General features: G+C 40.4%; 1 protein-coding gene across 14 annotated transcripts in view; it reads right to left on the bottom strand.

The window, feature by feature from the left end:
* Cbfa2t2 (CBFA2/RUNX1 partner transcriptional co-repressor 2) overlaps positions 1–19,819 on the bottom strand; it is a 134,954-nt gene that overhangs the window by 18,971 nt on the left and 96,164 nt on the right. For 9 of the 14 annotated variants that reach the window (XM_021246784.2, XM_021246782.2, XM_021246786.2 and 6 more), the window contains 4 exons: positions 16,123–16,340; positions 14,031–14,284; positions 10,009–10,094; positions 7,603–7,798 (listed from right to left, as the gene is read on the bottom strand). In XM_021246784.2, the coding sequence (XP_021102443.1) occupies positions 7,603–7,798; positions 10,009–10,094; positions 14,031–14,284; positions 16,123–16,340 (754 nt within the window). The remainder of the gene's footprint in view (positions 1–7,602; positions 7,799–10,008; positions 10,095–14,030; positions 14,285–16,122; positions 16,341–19,819) is intronic. The other 5 variants (XM_087188878.1, XM_087188880.1, XM_004867939.4 and 2 more) reach the window with 1 other exon arrangement.

The raw sequence follows: 19,819 nt of genomic DNA, 5'->3' as shown, positions 1-19,819 counted from the left end.
AATTTGCAATCCTCTTGCCTCAGCCTGCTCATTCCTAGGATATAAACATGCACCACCACATAATCTGCCTTTAGGTTTAGAGATTTTTGGGGGGGGGGGGGGGGACCAGGGATTGAACTCAGGACCTTGCACTTGCCAGGCAGGTGCTGGAGGCACTGAGCTAAACCTCCAACCCCAAAAATCAAGGCTTAGAGTTGTTTTTTTTTTAATCTGTCTTTAGGTTTAATCTGTATCAGTGCCCCTCCTTTTAGCTTCATTGGTTTCATAAGAGAATGGACTTAGAAAAAGAAAGAAATTGTTTCTAGCCAAGTGTGGTAATGCCAGCAATCACTTGTAAAACCAGGCATTGGGAGGCTAAGGCAGGAGGATGGCAAGTTCAAGGCTGGCCTGGACAACATAGTGAAACCTTGTCTCAAAAATAAAATATAATGGGGTCCTGGGATGTATCTCAGTGGGAAAGCCCTGAGGTTAATCCCCAGTACTATCACCAAAAACAAAGCAGATCCCTGGCAGTGTCCAACATTTCCTCCCCCAGAAGCAATCACTTCCAACTTTTTAACTGACTTTGCTACTAGACATTATCTACCTGTATTAACTTACCAGGGGAGTACCTGGCTCTTTACAATTCCTTCTCTCCACTCCTCCTAACTCTGTCACATCAATAGTGTCACAGTACTAATCACGGAGGAGTTATGTAATTCATAGTCTCCGAATCTTTTTGGGGGGATGTGGTACTAGAGGTCAAAATCTAGGGCAATGTACCATTGAGATACATTCTTAGCCCTTTTTATCTGAGACATGGTCTGGCTAAATTGCCTATGCTGGCCTCAAACTTGCCATTATCCTGCCTCAGGCTGCTGAGTAACTGAAATTACAGGTGTGTGCCACAATGCCTGCCTCTATGAATCTTTTCATCTTCCTGAATAAGTTTTTTGTTTTACTTGAAGTCAACAACTGACTTATGTGCTCTTGCTGTCTTCTTTTCCTTCTTGGGCAGTAGTGGGGACTGAACCTAGAACTTTCAGAGGCCCCTCCCCTTTATAAAAAGATTTTGAGACAGGAACTTGCTAAATTGCCCAGGCTGAGTTCAAACTTGTGGTCCTCTAGTGCCTAGATTATAGGCTATATGCTGTTTCTTATGTAGTTATTTAACTGAATCTCAAATAGTCCTCTTGTTATGTAAGTATTCTCTCAGTTTCATTTTAAGGAAATCTCCAGCAAGCATCTGGACCATTCCAGTGTGAATTGGCTTTCCAGGGTTGTTCTACCTCTGCTGTTTGAGGATTTCCCTCACCATCTTAGGCATTCTCCCTTTTTTTGTTTTTTTTGGTACCACAGATCAAACTCGGGCCTTTGGGAGGCAGGCGGTGACACCACTGAGCTAAATTTCAGGCCCTTCTCTCCCTTTCTGGTCCTGCGTGCATTTAATCAATGCCAGGTCTCCTACTTTCTGGCTTATTCCCATGTACTAAGGCATATCTTCTAGCTGTTACCATGACAGAGGGTAGACGGGACATGCATTTTTCCAGAAAGCTGAAGGTTGTTAATCTAATACTAATTTTTGTTTTGAGACAGGGCTTTGCTGTCCCAGGCTGGTCTTTAACTCATGGCAATTGTCCTGCCTCAGTCTCACAAGTGCTGGGATTACCGGCATGTGCCATGACACCAGACTTAATTGAGGGGGAGAGGCTAAGTATAGAATTGAGTTAAAAAAAACTTTCCTTCAAAATGTACCCCCCCTACAGTGTGTAATTTACTTGGTAGACTGGTTTTTATTTATAATCTTTTTGTGTTTTGAGTCAGGGTCTGGCTATGTAGTTCAGGGTGGCCTTGAACTTACTATGTAGCCCACGCTGGCCTTGGACTTAACAGTGATCCTCCTGCCTCAGCCTCCTCATTGGGATCATAGGTGTGTGGCACCATGCCCTACAGAGTTGTTCTTCTTTCCTTCTCCTTCTTCTTCTTCTCCTCATGGTACAGGTGATTGAGCCCAGGCCCTTGCATATGCTAGGCAAGTGTTGCTCTAAAGCCACCTACATCCCCAAGCCCTTTTTTGAGACAGGGTCTTGCTAAATTGCCCAGGCTGGGCTTGAACTAGTAATCCTCCTGCCTTAGGCCCCCATGTAGCTGAGATTAAAGGTAAATTCCAGGCTTTCTGGAATTTATAGTTCAGAGTATGAAGTGGGTGGATCTTCTAATTTTCCTTCTCTCCCCAGGGATATTAACAATTTTTTTTAAAAGTTCTTTTCCCTGAAGGGCTGTTGTTAACTCCCTCATCTGTCCCTGTAGTTTCCAACTTTAACAGTACAGACTTACACCTGGGGTCTGGTTACCTTTAACTGTTCATCATGCCACTAAAAAGCTACATGAAATCCCATGGATGCCCTATCCACCACACTGTGGCTACAGGCAGTTTTCTCAAACTTGTTTGCTTATTGAACCCACTATCACATATAACCAAGCTCTTGGATCCCTGAATCCTAACTTCCAGAGAAGGGGTCGTGGAACATTTATTTGTAGAAAAAACTGAGGTTGGCATTAACTGTGAGAGAAAACTAATAGCTGGATCCACCTCTTTCCTTTTAAAAATTTCAATTGCAAATTATTTAATACACTCAATTAATATTAAATATAATTAATATTAAGGCAATTATTAATTTTTTTCTTTTTTGAGGAAGGGTCTCTCTTTGTAGTTCAGGCTGGCCTCGATCTCAGTGATCCTCCTGCCTCAGCCTCCCAGGTGCTGGGATTACAGGCGTGTGCCACCATGCCCGGCTTATTAATATAAAATTTAATGAAAAATATGAAGTAAATGAGGTAACGTAAAAGGAATAAAGGTAGGTAGAAAGGAGAAAAGAAAATTGTACTTTTAAGAAAAACTGCAGTTTCAGGACACAAAAGTTACTTGCATCTTTTTTCCTTTCAAAAAACACTCAAAAAAATTTCTAAGGGTATTAAAGACACAGTAAGCCTATAAATTGGGCTCTGGGTCTGGGCTTTTTACCTGTAAATTGAGCTTTCTCTCAAGACATCCACCCTCAAGGAAGCAGCAATATTCACAGGCAGCAGATCTCAATTTCAAATACATGTAAATGATTGCATTTTAACATATCCTGCCAGAAGAGTTACCCGACAGACAGCAGGAATATACATCCTAGATATCCAGTCTAAGAGACACCCCTAAGACTCCAAACATATATCCAACTCCGAATCATAAGGGGCTGTTCTCTTTTTTTTTTTTTTGGTACCAGGGATCGAAGTCGGGTCCTTGCGCTTGCACAGCAGGTGGCAAAACCACTGAGCTAAATCCCCGGTCCTTTAGTTTTTATTTTTTTGAGATAGGGTCTTGCTATATAGTTTAGGTTGGCTTCAAAGTTGCGGGGACCCTCCTGCCTCAGCCTCCTGAGTGCTGAGATTACATGCATGTGGAACCATGCTCAGATGTTTTGTGTACTTTTAAACTGCTAATAAACCCTTTCTGTGACTCTTAATGACAAGTCCTGAAAATTCTTTTTCTGTTACTGATGTCAGTAAACCTGTAATTTAACTTCATGGGTAGGGTGGAAACCTCCTTGGAGGATCAGGTAACAGTAAACACCCATAAACCTCAGATCAAAACAGAACACAAGGCTGGAGATGCAGCTCAGTGGTAGAGTGCTTGTGCAGCATGTATATGGGCCTGCTTTCAATCCCCAGTACCATAAAATAAATAAAATAAAAAAGAAAGCAACCAGCAACCCCAAATCCCTAAGAGGTAAGCAGTGGTGTGAGCCACAGCAATGTGTAAATGATGCTAGCTACACTGGTACTCCTGTCTTAAGAAGGGCCAATAAAAGCAACTAATAAAATGTGTGAGATGGGCTTAGGATTTAGCTCAGTGGTTCCAGCGCCTGCCTCACAAGTGCAAGGTCCTGAGTTTGATACCGGATACAAAAAAAAAAAGTGAGAGCTCTAACTCTGCCCACTCCCCCGCAACTCAGATGAAACCATTCTTCTCTCGCTTTTTCTTTATAGTTTTTGTACTTATTTAGATGAATCACAAATTTCCAGATGCTTGTAAACCAAAAAACCCCACCAAATTCCTGATTTGAGTCACTTGGTGAATTTAATCATTTGTTACGCCCAAGAATACTGCACAATGAAGGAGAATGCTACTCAAAGTTATTGGTCCAAGAGAGAAAACTTATGCCAGAATGCAAAACAACTATGTCTTTGGGGACACTGCATAGTTAGGGTGATACTTTGTAGTAAGACTTCCTTAATGAAAGTGCCCAATACATCCTGGTGCAAGTCTCTCATCGCAGAAAAGTGACAGCTTTCCGAGTAGTTTTAGTCCACATTTTAGGGAGCATGCTTGCTCAAGATATGAATTATGTGTTTTCTTACACTAAAATAATGTGTATAAGAGAAATAAACATTTTATATGTATAGATCATAACATTAAAAGATATTATTTAAATGAGATAGGTAGACGTGATAAAAGAAAACACTGAGTTGGGCCTATTAATCCCAATATTCTGGGAGGCTAAACTGAGACAGGATCAGAAGTGAGCCCAGTTTGGGCAATTCAATGCCCAAAATTAAGTCTCAAAATTAAAAATTATAAAGGGCTGGGAATGTAACTTAATATGAAGAACTTACATTGAATCCTCAGCACAAAAAAAAAACACAATAAAGTAAGGAAACACTGGAATCTATGAAATGATAAGCCTATAGTGACAATATACTTTATCACCCAAATTGTCATTTTTGAGTGATGATAGCAATAATTATGATAGGATACAGATATAAATTAGGATTGTCCCAGGAAAAAATAAACATGGTCACCCTAGGATCCCCTAGGGTGAGAGGGATGAGGAGTGGTAATGAACAGTACTGTTTATATGACCCCAGCAAGATCTGTAATCCTGAGTAGAGAACAGCTGGTTTGCAATGATAGCTAGCCCTGCACTCTACCATCCACCTGCACACATGCAAACTCACTGGTGGGAGGATGCGGCTTGGATGCAGAACTTTAATAACAGGTCCAAGTTGTTACAGGGAATATTTGTAAGTGGTCAGATGGTGAGGGAGACCCATTTCTGAAGTTTTTAATCAAAGGAATCACACCACAATTGTTAACTATTGCCATGATGCTGCGAAAGACACCCACAGAATGGTGCTACTCAGTAGCTGGCACAAAAGCCATGACTGTGAGAGGGATGGGAGTGGGATTCCTCAGCCACTCGGGCATAGGACACATGGTAATAATTCTGGCTTTGCTTCCACTTTTTTCTTGCAGTCTTTTTGAGACTAACAGCCGTCCTCTGTGGAACATGCTAGGTCTGTCATAAGAAATTCATTCTCCTTGATGAACATCTGAGAACTTTAAAAAGTGGGTGGGTGGGTAAAATGTGATCATAGATGGCTTGTCATTCAGCTGTGCCTTTGGATGGGGCATCTTTTCATTACTGGGTGAAAGTGATGGAACCGCTGGGTGGTGGCGAGGAGATAAGTGTGGCTTCCTGGATGTAGCACTGAGAGAAGAGGTACTCTTGTCTCTGCTGCTTTGGGCTGGGGAAAGGTAAGATGGGGCAACCCAGCTCAGTATAGTCAAACTTTCTGTAGGAAGCCAGTAGGGAGTGTTGACAGTAGTATTTTCTTAAATGGGGAGTTGAGGGAAAAGAGGCAAAATGAGGCAAACACTTTCAGGGCTACTGTAAAGAATAAAAGTGATGATACCCAAGTACCTAGCTGTGATATTATGACATACTTATTTCGGTATTTTGTCCTCAGTTCCTGGCTCATCATTCCTCTGCAATAGGCCATAGAAACTTGAATTTCTCTTTGGTAAAGTGGGTCATACAATTTCTAATCCCCTACTCCCTTTCTGTCTTGGAACTGGCTACAAAGAAATTCTTTGTATTTTGTTTTTTTTGTTACCAGGGATCGAACTACAAAGAAATTCTCTAATCTATATCTACATGAAAATGGGTCCTAAAACCTCTTTATTCCAGGGAGGTCCTACCCCATACTCTGGAGGAAGGAATGTTGCAGAGAAGCCAAGAATACTGAAGCAGACAGGCCTTGCTGAGTTTCCCTGTCCAGTATGTTGGTATTAGATGAGCAATGAAGTCTTCATAAAACTCTAAATGACAGGGTTTGGAGTTTCTCAGTTAGCTGAACATTATGTAGAGGTTCCTGGAGGGTGGCAGGTACAAAAAAGGCATGGAAGCTCTGTTCCCCAACCCCACACTTTGCCCAGTGTATCATTTCATCTGTAGCTTTTGTAATATCTTTTATAATAAAGTGATAAATGTAATTTCCTTTGAGGTTTTATTTGTTTATTATTTATTTTTTGTATTTGGGATTGAACTCAGGGCCTTCACACAGAGCTGTATTTCTAGGCCATATTATTGTTTTTTCTCAGTACCGGGGATCGAACTAGTACCAGGGATCGAACTCAGGAGCTTGCACTTTTGAGACAAGCACAGAGCTACTGAGCTAAATCCGGGCCCTCCAGTCCTTATTGAGACAGGGTCTCATTAAGGCTAGGCTCAAACTTACAATCCTCCTGACTTAGTCCCTCAGAGTGTTGGCATTACAGGTGTGAGGCACCATTCCTGTCATATCCCTGATTTCTGTGAGCCACTCAAACAAATTAACTGAACCTGAACAGGGGGCTGTGGGAACCCTGATTTATAACGAACAGGTCAAAAGAATGAATTAAGACAACCTGAAGTTTACAACTGTCATCTACAGGGGGTTGTCTCGAAAAGGCAGCCTTGGGGACAGATTCACTAGACTTGGGATCTGATAATACCTCCAGGTAGACAGTATTATAACAATTGGAATAGAGAATACCCATATGTTATCTATTATTGCAGTATTGCTTGCTTACTGGTGGAGAGAAATTCTCACAGCTTTTAACGTCACAGAAATCTTGTGTTAATTCCTGTGTGAAAGCAGAGAAGGCAAAACAGACACTATTTTCTTGACAGGTAATACATTCAATCAGGCTGACTTTATTTTTTTGTGGAACTGGGGATTAAACTCAGGGCCTTTGGACTCAACTACACCCCGAGCCCCCTCCCCCACCTTTTTGGTACCGGGGATCGAACTAAGGTCCTTGCACTTGCAGGGCAGGCGGTGGAACCACTGAGCTAAATTCTCAGCCCCTTCCGCAGCCCTTTTTTGAGACAGGGTCTCACTGAGTTGCCCAGGCTGGGCTCAAACTTGTGATCTTCTTGCCTTACAATGACCAGCGTGCACCACACCTGGCCTCAATCAGGCTTTCACAAACAAGCACTCTTTGATCATTATGCAGTGTGTGTATGTGTGTAAAGCGAGAAGGGGGGGGGGAGGGAGACGGGGGGGGGCGGGGAGAGAGAGAAAAAGACAAATTCACAAGTATATCAATTCTCCATGAGGAAGAATGAACATTTCTTAAATATGTCAGGTACCAAGGATTCCACATATTTCTTCTTTTACTCTGAAATCACCCATGTCTCCCCAACTCCACAATCTATCACCACTGTTTTTTAAAGTCAAATAGATTTGCCACATTAGGTGGGGTCCAAAGGCTGGTGTTTGCTGTGGGTTTCCTTTAGACTCCGCCCTTACCACTACTTAGAGAATCTGCACTCCCGGGGCTGTGTTGCCTGGAGACCAACTCAGTCCCTGTTTTCCTCATCTCTGTATTTTCATTAAATCGTCTTTTCCAGTAGTTCAGTTCTTCCCGATCAGATTCCTGACAGCGCCTGAGAACTGCCATAGAGCGCCTGGTTTTCTCCACCATTTCCATTATGCAGTTCAGGGCCTGAGCCAGAGAAAAAGTCAGAGATGAGCTGAGGAAATTCAAATAATGAATAATGAAAATCAAAGACATGTAAACACAGTATTGGGCTGGGGATTTAGCTCAGTGGTTCCAGCACCTGTCCCGAAAGCGCAAGGACCCGAGTTCGATCCCCAGTACCAAAAAACAAAACAAAACAAAACAGGGCCGGGATTTAGCTCAGTGGTTTCACCCCCTGCTGCGCAAGCGCAAGGACCGATCCCTGGTACCAAAACCAAACAAACAAACAAACAAAAAACCAAAAAAACCCACACAGTATTTAAAAAAAAATGAAGGTTTAGATACTTTACAGGTTTAGGAATACCAAGTTTACATTTGAAAGCCTTTCTTGTACTTTCTTATTAAATACAACTGACTCATCCCTCAGTATCCAGGGGCTTTGGCTCCAGGACCCCCAGGGGATATAGCAAGTCATGGGTGCTCAAATCCTTTATATAAAATAGTGCAGGTTTGCACTCTGTGCACAGTCTCCTATGTACTACAAATCACCTGTAAATTAGTTATAATATCTAATATGTAAATAGTTACACTGTATTGTTTAGGAAATAATGACAGGAGAAAGTCTGGACATGTTTGGTACAGATGCATTTTTTTTAGATCAAACATTTTCTTTACTTTAAAAATATTTTTTGGGCTGGGGATTTAGCTCAGTGGCACTGCACCTGCCTTCCAAGTGCAAGGACCTGAGTTCAATCCCCGGTACCAAAAAATAATAATAATAAATAAAATTTGTTGTTGTTGTTGAGACAGGGTCTTGCTTTAGCTCAGGGTGGCTTTGACTCACTATGTGGCCCAGGCTGGCCTCGAACTCCTGCCTCAGCTTCAAGTGCAGGGATAACAGGTGTACACCACCGTGCCCAGCTTTCCTTTTAAAAAATTTTATGGTACTGAGAATTAAACCCAGGGCCTAGAGCATACCAAGCAAGTACTCTACCACTGAGTTACATCCCCATCCCTGTCCAAAAATTTTCTATCCATGGTTGGTTGCATCCCCAGTGGTATAATTTGTGGAAGTGAAATCTGGGGATACACAGGATCAATTTTATACATATACTCACATTTGCACATACACTTAATTTACTTACAGTCACATGTTCATTAACAACAAGGGTACATTCTGAGAAATACATCATTGGACATTTTTATTGTTGTGTGAACATCATAGTGTGTATTTATACTAAGCCAGCTTTGACTTCACTGGGAGATACAATATAATCTTATGGGATCTAGATCATAAATGTGGCATGTCATTTACTGAAAATATACACATGACTTTCTTTTTTTTTTTTTTTTGTACCAGATTCCTTAAGGGTGAAGCAGCCATATAGTTTCATTATAATATGGTCCATTAAAGGCTATTCTTTTGTTTGGTTTTTTTTGGTACTGGGGATTGAACTTGGGACCTTGCGCTTGTGAGGCAGGCGCCGGAACCACTGAGCTAAATCCCCGGTCCCATTAAAGGCTAATCTTAAAACCATAGTAAATCTCTACCTAAATAGATTGATAAACCTAGAGATTTTTATAATAATTTCTGCAGAGAAAAAGGACCAGGAACAATGATCACTCAAGAAGGAAAAGCTACAACATGCAAATTTTAAGTAGGCACACATCGTTTCTTTCTTCTTTAGTGAGACTGGAACTCTCTCTTCCAATGGGAAAAAGAACTTGAGCATACATTCTATACCAGCGTACTAATCGTGTTTGTATTTGAAGAAGTTTCAGTTAATACTTTTTACAGTGTACTAATTCTTGTTTTTATTTGGAGGAGCTCCATTATAACACTCTCTATATGCTAGGCCCTATGATAAGCACCTTATATATTATTGCAACCCTCCTGTGAATTCAAATAATGTTGTATTTAAAATATATATAAATAAATAAAGGCTAAAAGAAGTGACATAATTTACCCAGCTAGCAAAGACAAGTAGCAAACCTTCGAACTGAACTCATAATCCTTTGCTTTAATCATTTACTACATGACTACTTAATTTATGATCTGGCAAAATCATGCTAGCACCAAGATTTGTAAGTAACTGTAGCTTTCTAGTCGAGGGAGTAGCAGATAGACCAACTTTTATTAAAAGCAAAGAATGTTATATTCACTTCAAACATGCATGTATTAAGAATTAAAAGTAATAAATAGTTGCGGAAATTAAACATGCTAAGATTCTTACATGGTCAAGATGTTTCCATTCATCAGCCCATTCCCTCTCTGTCAAACGATGGTCTACCAATTCATCCTGATAGCCTCCATTTAGACCTATTAGAAATTGGAGATTAAATTTGAACACATAGTAAGAGAATGCTTCACAATGGAATGTGGGACCACAAAATGTCATAACCAAGTAAGGATATGTATTCAGATTATACAAAATGTGATCAAAATACATGGTGAATGTTTAAATTAAATTTAGTATTGTCAGAGACATTACCATTACCACCCTCAAAATGTTCTCCCTTCCAACACACTTATCCCACTGTTCTTGCCTCTTTGTGAAACAGTTATGGAAGTTCTCTTTCATAATAAAAAATACAGTATGATCAAAATTGCAATGAATCACCAAGGCATAGCGGCAAAACTTGGGAGGCTGAGGCAGAAGGACTGCAGTGAGTTTGAGCCCAGGCTGAACTACAAAGAAAGAATCTGTCTCAAAAAGTTAAAAAACAAACAAAAAAACCTCCACAACCACAAAAACATCTACAAAACAATGACTGCTGTTGCTGAGAGATATCCAATAGAAAAGCAGGCTTATATAAACAGTACAATGTGTCATCATCCACCTTATTCACCAAATGTGGCAATGTACAACTTCCGGCTTTTCCTCAAAGCCAAACTGACCATGAAAGATAAATGTTTTCAATCAATTCAATATACCAAGGGAGCCACAACAGTGCAACTGAAAACATGAATGAAAAAAAAAGACTTCCAGAACTGCTTCACAAAGTGGCAAGAAGAACGGGATAAGTGTATTTGATGCTAGGGAGAGTACTTTGATGGGGGATTAATGGCAACATGCCTTATTATAATAAATCTCACCACATTCTTTGACCACATTGTGTACAGCATTCCAACGAATCAAATGTGAAAGATAAATAGCCCAAAAGAGAAACAGGCAATAGAAATAAACAGGTTATGTCTGAGATAAGAAAAGTTCACATAGTCCATAAACATGAAAAACTCCCTCCAAATTGGATAGCATTTAACATCCAACATCCTAGAAAAAATTAAAATGTCAGGTAATTCTAAGTGTTGGCAAAGATGTACAATATAAATGCTTCACCACCAACACTGTGATATAAATTGAAAATATCTGATGTATTGCCAGTATTTGACACATACCAAAATTTCTAGAAATGCAATGACTCTGTGAATAAAGGGTATACTCAATCAAGCACTGACCAGGATTCTGAGAAACTCTAATTACATTTAGCAACACTGCTCATGGTCTTTGAATCATAACATCCCTGTTATGAGTCTGACTTTACATGTATTGTATTCACATTGATTCTGTATCAATCAGTGAAATAATCTGCTTCTTTTACAACACTAACATACTGTTTATTGTATTACTGCAAGATATTTACTTTTTTGTGGTGCCAAGGATTGAACCCAGGGTTTCTAGCATGTTAGGCAAGTGTCCTATCATTGAGCTATACTCCGCAGTTCAGTATTTTCTTTTTTTGTGTTATCAGGGATTAAAATCAGGACCTTGTGCTTGTCAGGCAGGCGGGGCACCACTCAGCTACATTTCCGGCCCCCCAATATTTTCTTACATATTAAAGTTAAGATAGAACATCGATCCTGAAATTATGAATGTAAGGTAGGCTTTATTGTATCCTTAAATTTCATTTCAGGAGAGCAAAGGAGGTGATACATTTGTTTAAAAAATGAGGTTGCATGATTAATGGTTTGATAAAAATCAATTATATCAAAATCATTATAACAAGGCACACATTTTCATACAGGTCTGGTGAAAATAAAAGAATCTGTAGGGAGCCTAGCAGACAAATGGTTGAAGAAACCTAAAAGAAACCATTAAGGTAGATGATCAATAGTACACTTGAAAATAGAAGTTTTTCTTTTCTTTTTTTTTCCCCCGTTGAGACAAGGTCTCCCTTTGTAGTACAGGCTGGCCCTGAACTTACTATGTAGCCCAGGCTGGCTTTGAATTCCTAGCAATCATCCTGCCTCAGCCTCCCCAGTGCTGGGATTACAAACGTGTGCTACTATGTTTTGGCTAAAAAAAGTTTTTATAAGGGGCGGGGGTTTTAGCTCAGTGGTTCCAGTGCCTGCCTCGCAAGCACAAGGTCCCAAGTACCAAAAAAAAAAAAAAAAAAGTTTTTATAAAACTGTTAGAAATACAAGTAAAAAGCTATGTACCGTTGGCTATGGTTCCTTTATATCTCATCTTTAGAAAGGAAATAACATGGGGGCCGGGGATTTAGCTCAGTGGTTTCGCCGCCTGATGTGCAAGCTCAAGGACCCGAGTTTGATTCCTGGAACCAAAAAAATTAAAAAATAAAAAAGGAAATAAAAGGGCCGGGTATGTAGCTCAGTGGTGCTGAACCTGCCTGGGAAGTGCAAAGTCCTGAGTTCGAGCCCCAGTACAAGAAGAAAAAAAAGGAAAATAACAGTAGCTTGGGAATTTCTGTGAGAATTAAATGAGATAATGTAGTGGTAGCTGAGACTTGGTAACTGCTGGTGGCTGAGAATACCACTTTTTTCATGGCCATTCAGCTACCACTGCCTGAAGACAGCAACTCTGAAAGTGTAGTCAGAGAGGGAAAGGGCAACTGTATTGCAACTGTTTTACTCTACTCCCATACAAATGGAAACCCTGGATTGGAATAGCTCTTTGCTTTTCTACACTGACATGTGCTCAGCAGGTAAACTCCAAAGAAGCTCCTGCAACAAACTTTTCTAAGTACATGGGGGGAAAAAAAAGCCTGTCCAAAACTGATCTCAGATTAGGTATGTTAAAAGGGTTTTCTTGTTTTTGTTTCTCCCTAAATTTAATGGTATTGGAGGTCCACGTTTTAGACATTCCATTGAACAAGAGGTGGTAGAGTTATCTCTGAGGCTCAGAGCCCAAGCAATATCCGAGATCACACAGCTGGGGTTACACGTTCAGCCAAGATGTAAGTATTGATATGTTAACTCCTGTCTGCGTAGATCACCTTAAAGACCACATATTTTACATCTTTCTTATTCATTTTTTGGTACCAGGGATTAAACTCAGGACCTTGTGCTTTCGAGGCAGGCACAGTGTCACTGAGCTAAATCCCCGGGCCATATCATTCCTAATTTTAAAAACTTTTAATTCTAAAATAGACTTACAGTAGTTACAAGAGTAATAAAAATAATTATCATATACCTTTCATACATATTTCCCAAGTACTAATATTTTATCTCCTTTGCTTTTCATTCTCTATTTTGTTCTGATCCATTTCAAAAATTCATGCCCTTTAATTCATTGTATTTACTAGAATTTGTTCAGTTTTAATGCCCAATCATTATATTCATTTTATTACTTTTTCAGACCTCTCTCGATATTTCTAGCATATGAAAGCAAAAAAATATGAAGTGAGCTCAGTATCAAATGAGATAAATTGTACTTGTAATATTGTCCTCATTTACGTGTAAGTTTTTTTGTGTGTGTATGTGCAGTATTGGGAATTGAACCCAGAGTCTTTGCACATGGCTATATTCTCAGCCCTTTTATATTTTGCAGTACTGAGGACTGAACCCAAGGCCTCTGAACTGAGCTACAACCCTGCTTTTAAAAAAACTTTTCATTTGAGACAGGATCTCACTAATTCATTAAATTGTCTGGGCTTGGTTTGAACTTTCGGGCCTCCCAGAGTACTGGGATTACAGGTATGTGCCAACATACCCAGCTGACACTGTTTTATCTGTTTTTGTTGTTGTTTATTTTTTTGAGACAGGATCTTGCTATGTAGTTCCTACTGACTTTGAACTCACTATGTAGCCTAGGCCTCAAACTCATTGTGATCCTCCTGCCTCAGCCTCCCAAGTGCTGGGATTACAGGCCTGCATTGCCATGCCCAGCTGTTTTATCTTAACAGAAGGAAAAAAAAGTAATGATGATATTATTTGACTTTCTCATTGAGTAGCAAAGAAATCTAGATATTCTGTCTTAATTTAAAGCATTTCCATGCTATCTAGATCACTTACCAAGATTGTGGTGCCTCTCACGAGCTTCCCTATGTTCTAGCATCTTGTTGGGTTCCCGATACAGGTGGGAAGTTGCAATATCTTCTAAGGTGTAGTGCTGAAGAGGTGGAGGAGTGGGATGGAACTGGCCCCCTGGATTCATAAGGGGAACAGTGAGTGCAGGACTATGCCGAGGAGCAGGGCTGATGGTACACACTCTCTTGGCAGGAGGTTCAGGAGGAACAGTATCTCTATCAAAATTACCTTCTTCTCTCCTGTAGAAGAACCAGACATGGTATCTTAGTCTGTCAACAAGCATCCATACAGACATTTCCTAAGCACTGGCCTGTTATGTGTTATGTTACATACAGTACTTTCCCAAGCAGGAAGACTGTAAGAAAAGGATTTTCTTTTTTTTGGTATTGGGGATTGAACCTAGGTCCTTGCATATGATATACACACTTTACACTTCCATCCTTTCTAAGGAAAGGGTTATTTCATTTTTTTGGTTGGTTTTTGGATTTTGGAGACAGGTTCTCCCTATGTAGTTAAGGCTGACCAGGATCTCATTATGTAGCCCAGTCTGGCCTAGAACTCACAGGGATCCACCTGTTTCAGCCTCTCATGTGCTAGAATTACAGGGGTGTGCCACCATGCCCAATGGGTAGTTTATTTTTGAGACAAGGTTCCATTATGCAGTTCAGGCTGACCTCAAACTCTTGGTAGTCCTGCCTCAGCCTTGCAAGTGCTGGGATTATAAGCATTTACTACCATGCCCAAACTGTTTTTGGTTTTTTTTTTTGAGACAGTGACCATATGTTGACCAGGTTGGCCTTGAACTCCTGGGCTCATGTGATCCTTTTTTTTTGTGGGGGGGGGGGGTTACCGGAGATCGAACTCAGGACCTTGTGCTTGTGAGGCAGGCAGCAGAACCACTGAGCTAAATCCCTGGCCCTTAAGCGCTCTTTTTTTTGGTACTGGAAATTGAACTCAGGATCTTGCACTTGCCAGGCAGATGCGGTGCCACTAAGCTAAATCCTCAGCCCTGCTGAGTCTTTTCTGTATACTAGTGAACTGGCTGATGGCTGGTAGTGTCTAGGATGGAGGAGGGTTAAGGCAAGGATCGAGGTAGAATTAGAGGATTGGGACTTTCAGCCCCATCTCCCAAGCTCTAGCAGAGGAAAGAGGCTAGAACATTAAGTTGCTCATCACTGGTCAAGGATTTAATCAATTATGCCTATGTAATGTCTCACAGGGAGGAGGGCAACGTCCAAGAGCTTCCAGATGGCCAGAAAGGGCATGGGAGCTCAGTATTCTTTCCTAACACTCTGCCCTATCCATTTTTCATCCCATGTTCATCAGTACCATGTGTAATAAATACCTTTTATAATAATCCAGGAAAGGATAGTGTGTTTTCCTGAGTTCTGTGAGCCAATGGAGGAAATTAATCAAACTTGAGGAGGGTGTTGATAGGAAGCCAGATTTATAGACAGTCAGAAGCATAGGAAAAACAACCTAGAGCTTGTGATTAGCCTCTGAAGGGAGTGGGCAGTCTTTGTTTTTTGAGAAAAGGTCTCACTCTGCAGTTCAGGCTGGCCTCTAACTGGTGGCAATACTCTTGCCTCTGCCTCCCGAGTGCTGGGATTACAGGCGTGCGCCATCAGGTCCAGCTTGAGTGGGTAGTCTCAGTGACTGAGGCCTCAACCTGTCCCTTACAAAACTGATTGCTTGCTTAATGCAGGGGGGGAGGGAGACACTCCTACATTTGATCAAAGAAGTCTTTTGTGTTGATGGTTGAATAGGAGAAATTGAGTTTTCTTTCTGCTTCTGACACAGTGGACCCTATTTCTTACTAAGGGTGTGCAGGGTCCTCTTAAGAGGGAAAAAGCAAAATCAACCTTGGAAAGGCTGTTACCCATCTACAACCCCAGCAATCCAATTCTTTCTTTCTTTCTTTTTTTTTTTTGGTACCGGGGATCGAACTAGGGTCCTTGCGCTTGCGAGGCAGGCGACGGAACCACTGGGCTAAATCCCCGGCCCTCCAATTCTTTCTTTCATAAGCAAAGGGAGATCAGAAGTTCTAGAAAAGCAAGGACAACAAATCTTTTCTCACCTCTCTGGACTGGGCCTCTTCCCATTTCCTTGTACCTCCATGAGCAGCTCAGAAGAGTCGGCAGGAGATGCGATACTGGTGTTAAGCAGAAGGTGTTCGTGCTGGGCCAAGTACTGGGATGGGGTCTGCTTGGCAGCCCGAGCACAGTGCAGCAGTTCCCGCTGCAGCAGGGGCAGGTTGGCCTTGAAAAGAAGAGGCAGTTTTCCCAGTGCTGGGCCCTATACAACAGGGATTAGCACCTCAAAGGGCTTTCACAATGCAGGTTACACAAGACAAAAGCACTGCTTTCAAAGTCAGAAACATTCTCATCAGTCTCTTTTGTAAGGTGACATCTAGCATCCTGCACTTGAATTACTGATTAACTTGTTTCTGGCCCTAAGAAAAAGTAAATCATAAAAAGAACTGTGACTCATTTACTTTTCTTTGGGACTGTATAGAGTCAAACCTCAATAAAAATTTTTGGACATAATAATTTGAAAATACACCATTTTTGAAAAGTTTGGTCTGTTAGAAAATTGCTACTACCAACTTGTAAGCAGGATAAATTCATTCTTAGCTCTACATTACAAGGCCTGACTTCTCTCTTCTGAATCTCAACCCATCACTGACAGCATTACTCCATTTTCTTGTTCTCTGGAGAGCTGTCCTAGATTTCTGGATACTGGGATTATCCTGGAACACGGGGTTTTGAAAACGAGTATGAGAAGTAATGTAATCTGTGAAAAGAAAATTAATTATGTACTGATATTTTTCTTAACTCATACCCAGAAAACCTTTAATAGGAACAAATCATTAAAAAAAAAATCCTTCTATTCATTTTTTAAACTTCAGAATTCTAACTCCTTCATCTAAAGAACTTGCTTTTCTCATAGTTCTTTTATTAAGGAAAGCGTAAAGATTTATATTTTTCTTCCTAAATTTAAACATAATGCAGGCTGAGCCCATAATAGAAGCCTTTATCTCGAGGAACAGACCAAAAAAAAAAAAAAAGGATTTTAATACATGCAAGAAGTCATCCCTTCACTGAGGGTTAATTTAGCAGGTACCATAACTAGTTACTGTTTTAAAGCAGAATTGACAAAACCCAAGATCCTATCCAAAAAGCTGCCATAACAACCTACCTCATGCTGCTTTCCAAAATGACAGCGTTAAGAATAGGTAAATTTGCAAATATAAAACACTTTTTAAAGTCTGTTTTATAACTACAATCATGTTGCAATTATAAAAACTTAATTAGAAAAAAATACTACATCATATCTTTGCATTTGTGGTGAGACTTGGTGAATAAAAATGCAAATTATTTTCTATTAACATACAATTTCAGAAATCTTTCTTGGTTCTAAAGGCTTGGTGAAATAACTGTTAGTGAGTTTGACCTACAAAAAGGGACCAAGAGAGTTAGCACTGTGTATCTGGCTGGAAAAGGCCAGGTGCTGCTCAGGACTACATGGCTCTATGCTATTAGAATGGAGCACAACACGGGCTGTGCACCTTGGAACTGTGCATTTTCTTTCCTCTGTGTTTACTGTGCTCCAGTTCCTATCATTTTAAAGTTTATTTTTCTGCAGTGCTGCAGATGGAACCCAGGACCTCTCACATATTAGGCAAGCCTCTACCACTGAGCAGTATCCTCAAAATGTTTTAAAATCTGGTATAAGTACTTTAATAAGATGGCTAGAAAATATGAGCCTTTGTGAGTCAAGTGGCAAAAATTACATATATAAGTGGAGCATGATGACTCATAGCTGTAATCCCAACACATAGGTGATAGCAGGTTGAGTTTGAGGCCAGCCTGGACTACTGGGCCCCAGTCTCAAAAAACTAAAGAGGGCCGGGGATTTAGCTCAGTGGTGCCACTGCCTGCCTCGAAAGTGCAAAGTCCTGAGTTTGATGCCCAGGACCAAAAGACTATGGAAAAAAATTTCCACAAATATTGTACTGACAAAATTGAATACGCACTAACAACTGAGTACAGTTTTTTTTTTTGTAATATCAATCTATTGCTAATGAAAAGAATGACTGGGTACAGTGGTACACATCTGTAAAACTAGCTACTTAGGGGTTCAATCCCCAGTACTGTGTGCGGTATATCACAACATTTAATTTAATGGGGGTTCAAGTTAATTATTCCGCGCCCCCCGCCCCCGCCACTGCCTTTTTGGTACTGGGGATCAAACTCCGGACCTTGTGCTTGTGAGGCAGGCACCGGAACCACTGAGCTAAAATCCCAGGCCCTCTTGCCCATTGTAGAAGACATTAGTTTTACTTGTGTTTGTACAGTTTGATCTGTAAATGTGTCTGCTATTTGGATGCTCCTCTGAATTAGCTGTGATAGCTTATCAATTCTGTCATTAATTATGTATTGAATAAAATCTTTGACAGCTTGATTTTTTTTATCTTTACGAGTCATAATGTTACCTATTTTGGAAAACTACCATCTAATCAGAGAAAACAGTAACTTGTCAGTGGGAAAGCATGGCAAACACCAACTTTACAAAGTGATTGAGGTCAACATTAAGGATAGAAAAATTGCCACCTGCATCATTTGAAGCATACAGTGATGCCTTTTACCTATTCCAGCCACAAAAAATGCTTCACCTGATTTTAATTATGAGAAAGCTTCAGAACAAAACAGAGATATATTCTACAAAACAATCTGTATTTTTCAAAAATGTAAAGCACAGGGCTGGAGATTTAGCTCAGTAGTTCTGACACCTGCCTCGAAAGCACAGGGTCCTGAGTTCGACCCCCGATACCAAAAAAAAGTAAAGCACATAAAAAGCTGAGAAAATATTCCAAATTAAACTGGACTAGAGAGACACGACAACTAAAATGAAACAAGTGACCATGAATTAGATCCAGGAATTATGCTCTACAATAACATGGGTTTTTTCTTTTTATTTTTTATCCTGTAAAAAACATTAATGGGAAACCATTAAAACATAAATAAGGACTATAGATCAGATAAATAGTATTGTATGAATATTTCCTTCCTGCCTGCCTCCTTCTCCCTTCCCTAGGCCTTGAGTCCAGGGTCTTTGCACTGAGCTACATACATCTTCAGCTTATATTTTTTGAGATAGGACCTTGTTAAGTGATTAAATTGCCCAAGTGGGGCTTTAACTTTTGATCCTCCAGCCTCAGCTTCTCAAAATGCTAGGATTATAGGGATGTGCCACCACATCCAGCTTCAATACTATGTCTGCAGTTTTTCCCCCTCTGGTACTAGGGATTGAACACAGAGTTGTCACACTAAACTACATCTCCATCCCTTTTTTCAAATAGGGTCTCACATGGGCCGGGGATTTAGCTCAGTGGTTCCAGCGCCTGCCTTGCAAGTGCAAGGTCCCGAGTTCAATCCCTGGTACCAAAAAAAAGAAAAAAGAAAAAAAAAAGAACAAATAGGGCCTCACTAAATTCCCAAGTTGCCTACACTGGGCTCTAACTTGTTATTCTCCCGCCTCATCCTTCCAGAGTACTGGGATTACAAACATGCACTACCATCCCTGGCAGCAGTTTATTCTCAAACATTTCTGAAAAAAACCAGAAAATAATGAAAGTGTGGTAAAATGTTAACATTTGGAGAATCTGGGTGAAGGTTATAGAAAACTTTTTTTTAGGTACTGGGGATCAAACTCGGGACTGTGAGCTTTCGAGGCAGGTGGTAGAAAACTTTTATTGTACCATTTTGTAGCTT

Source organism: Heterocephalus glaber, unplaced genomic scaffold, assembly GCF_053883595.1.
Source record: "Heterocephalus glaber isolate CG9 unplaced genomic scaffold, H.glaber_assembly_v1.0 deba00001532, whole genome shotgun sequence".
NCBI lineage: Eukaryota > Metazoa > Chordata > Mammalia > Rodentia > Bathyergidae > Heterocephalus > Heterocephalus glaber.
Note: the sequence above shows the minus strand (reverse complement) of the source record. Positions and strands in the feature narration are given on the sequence as shown.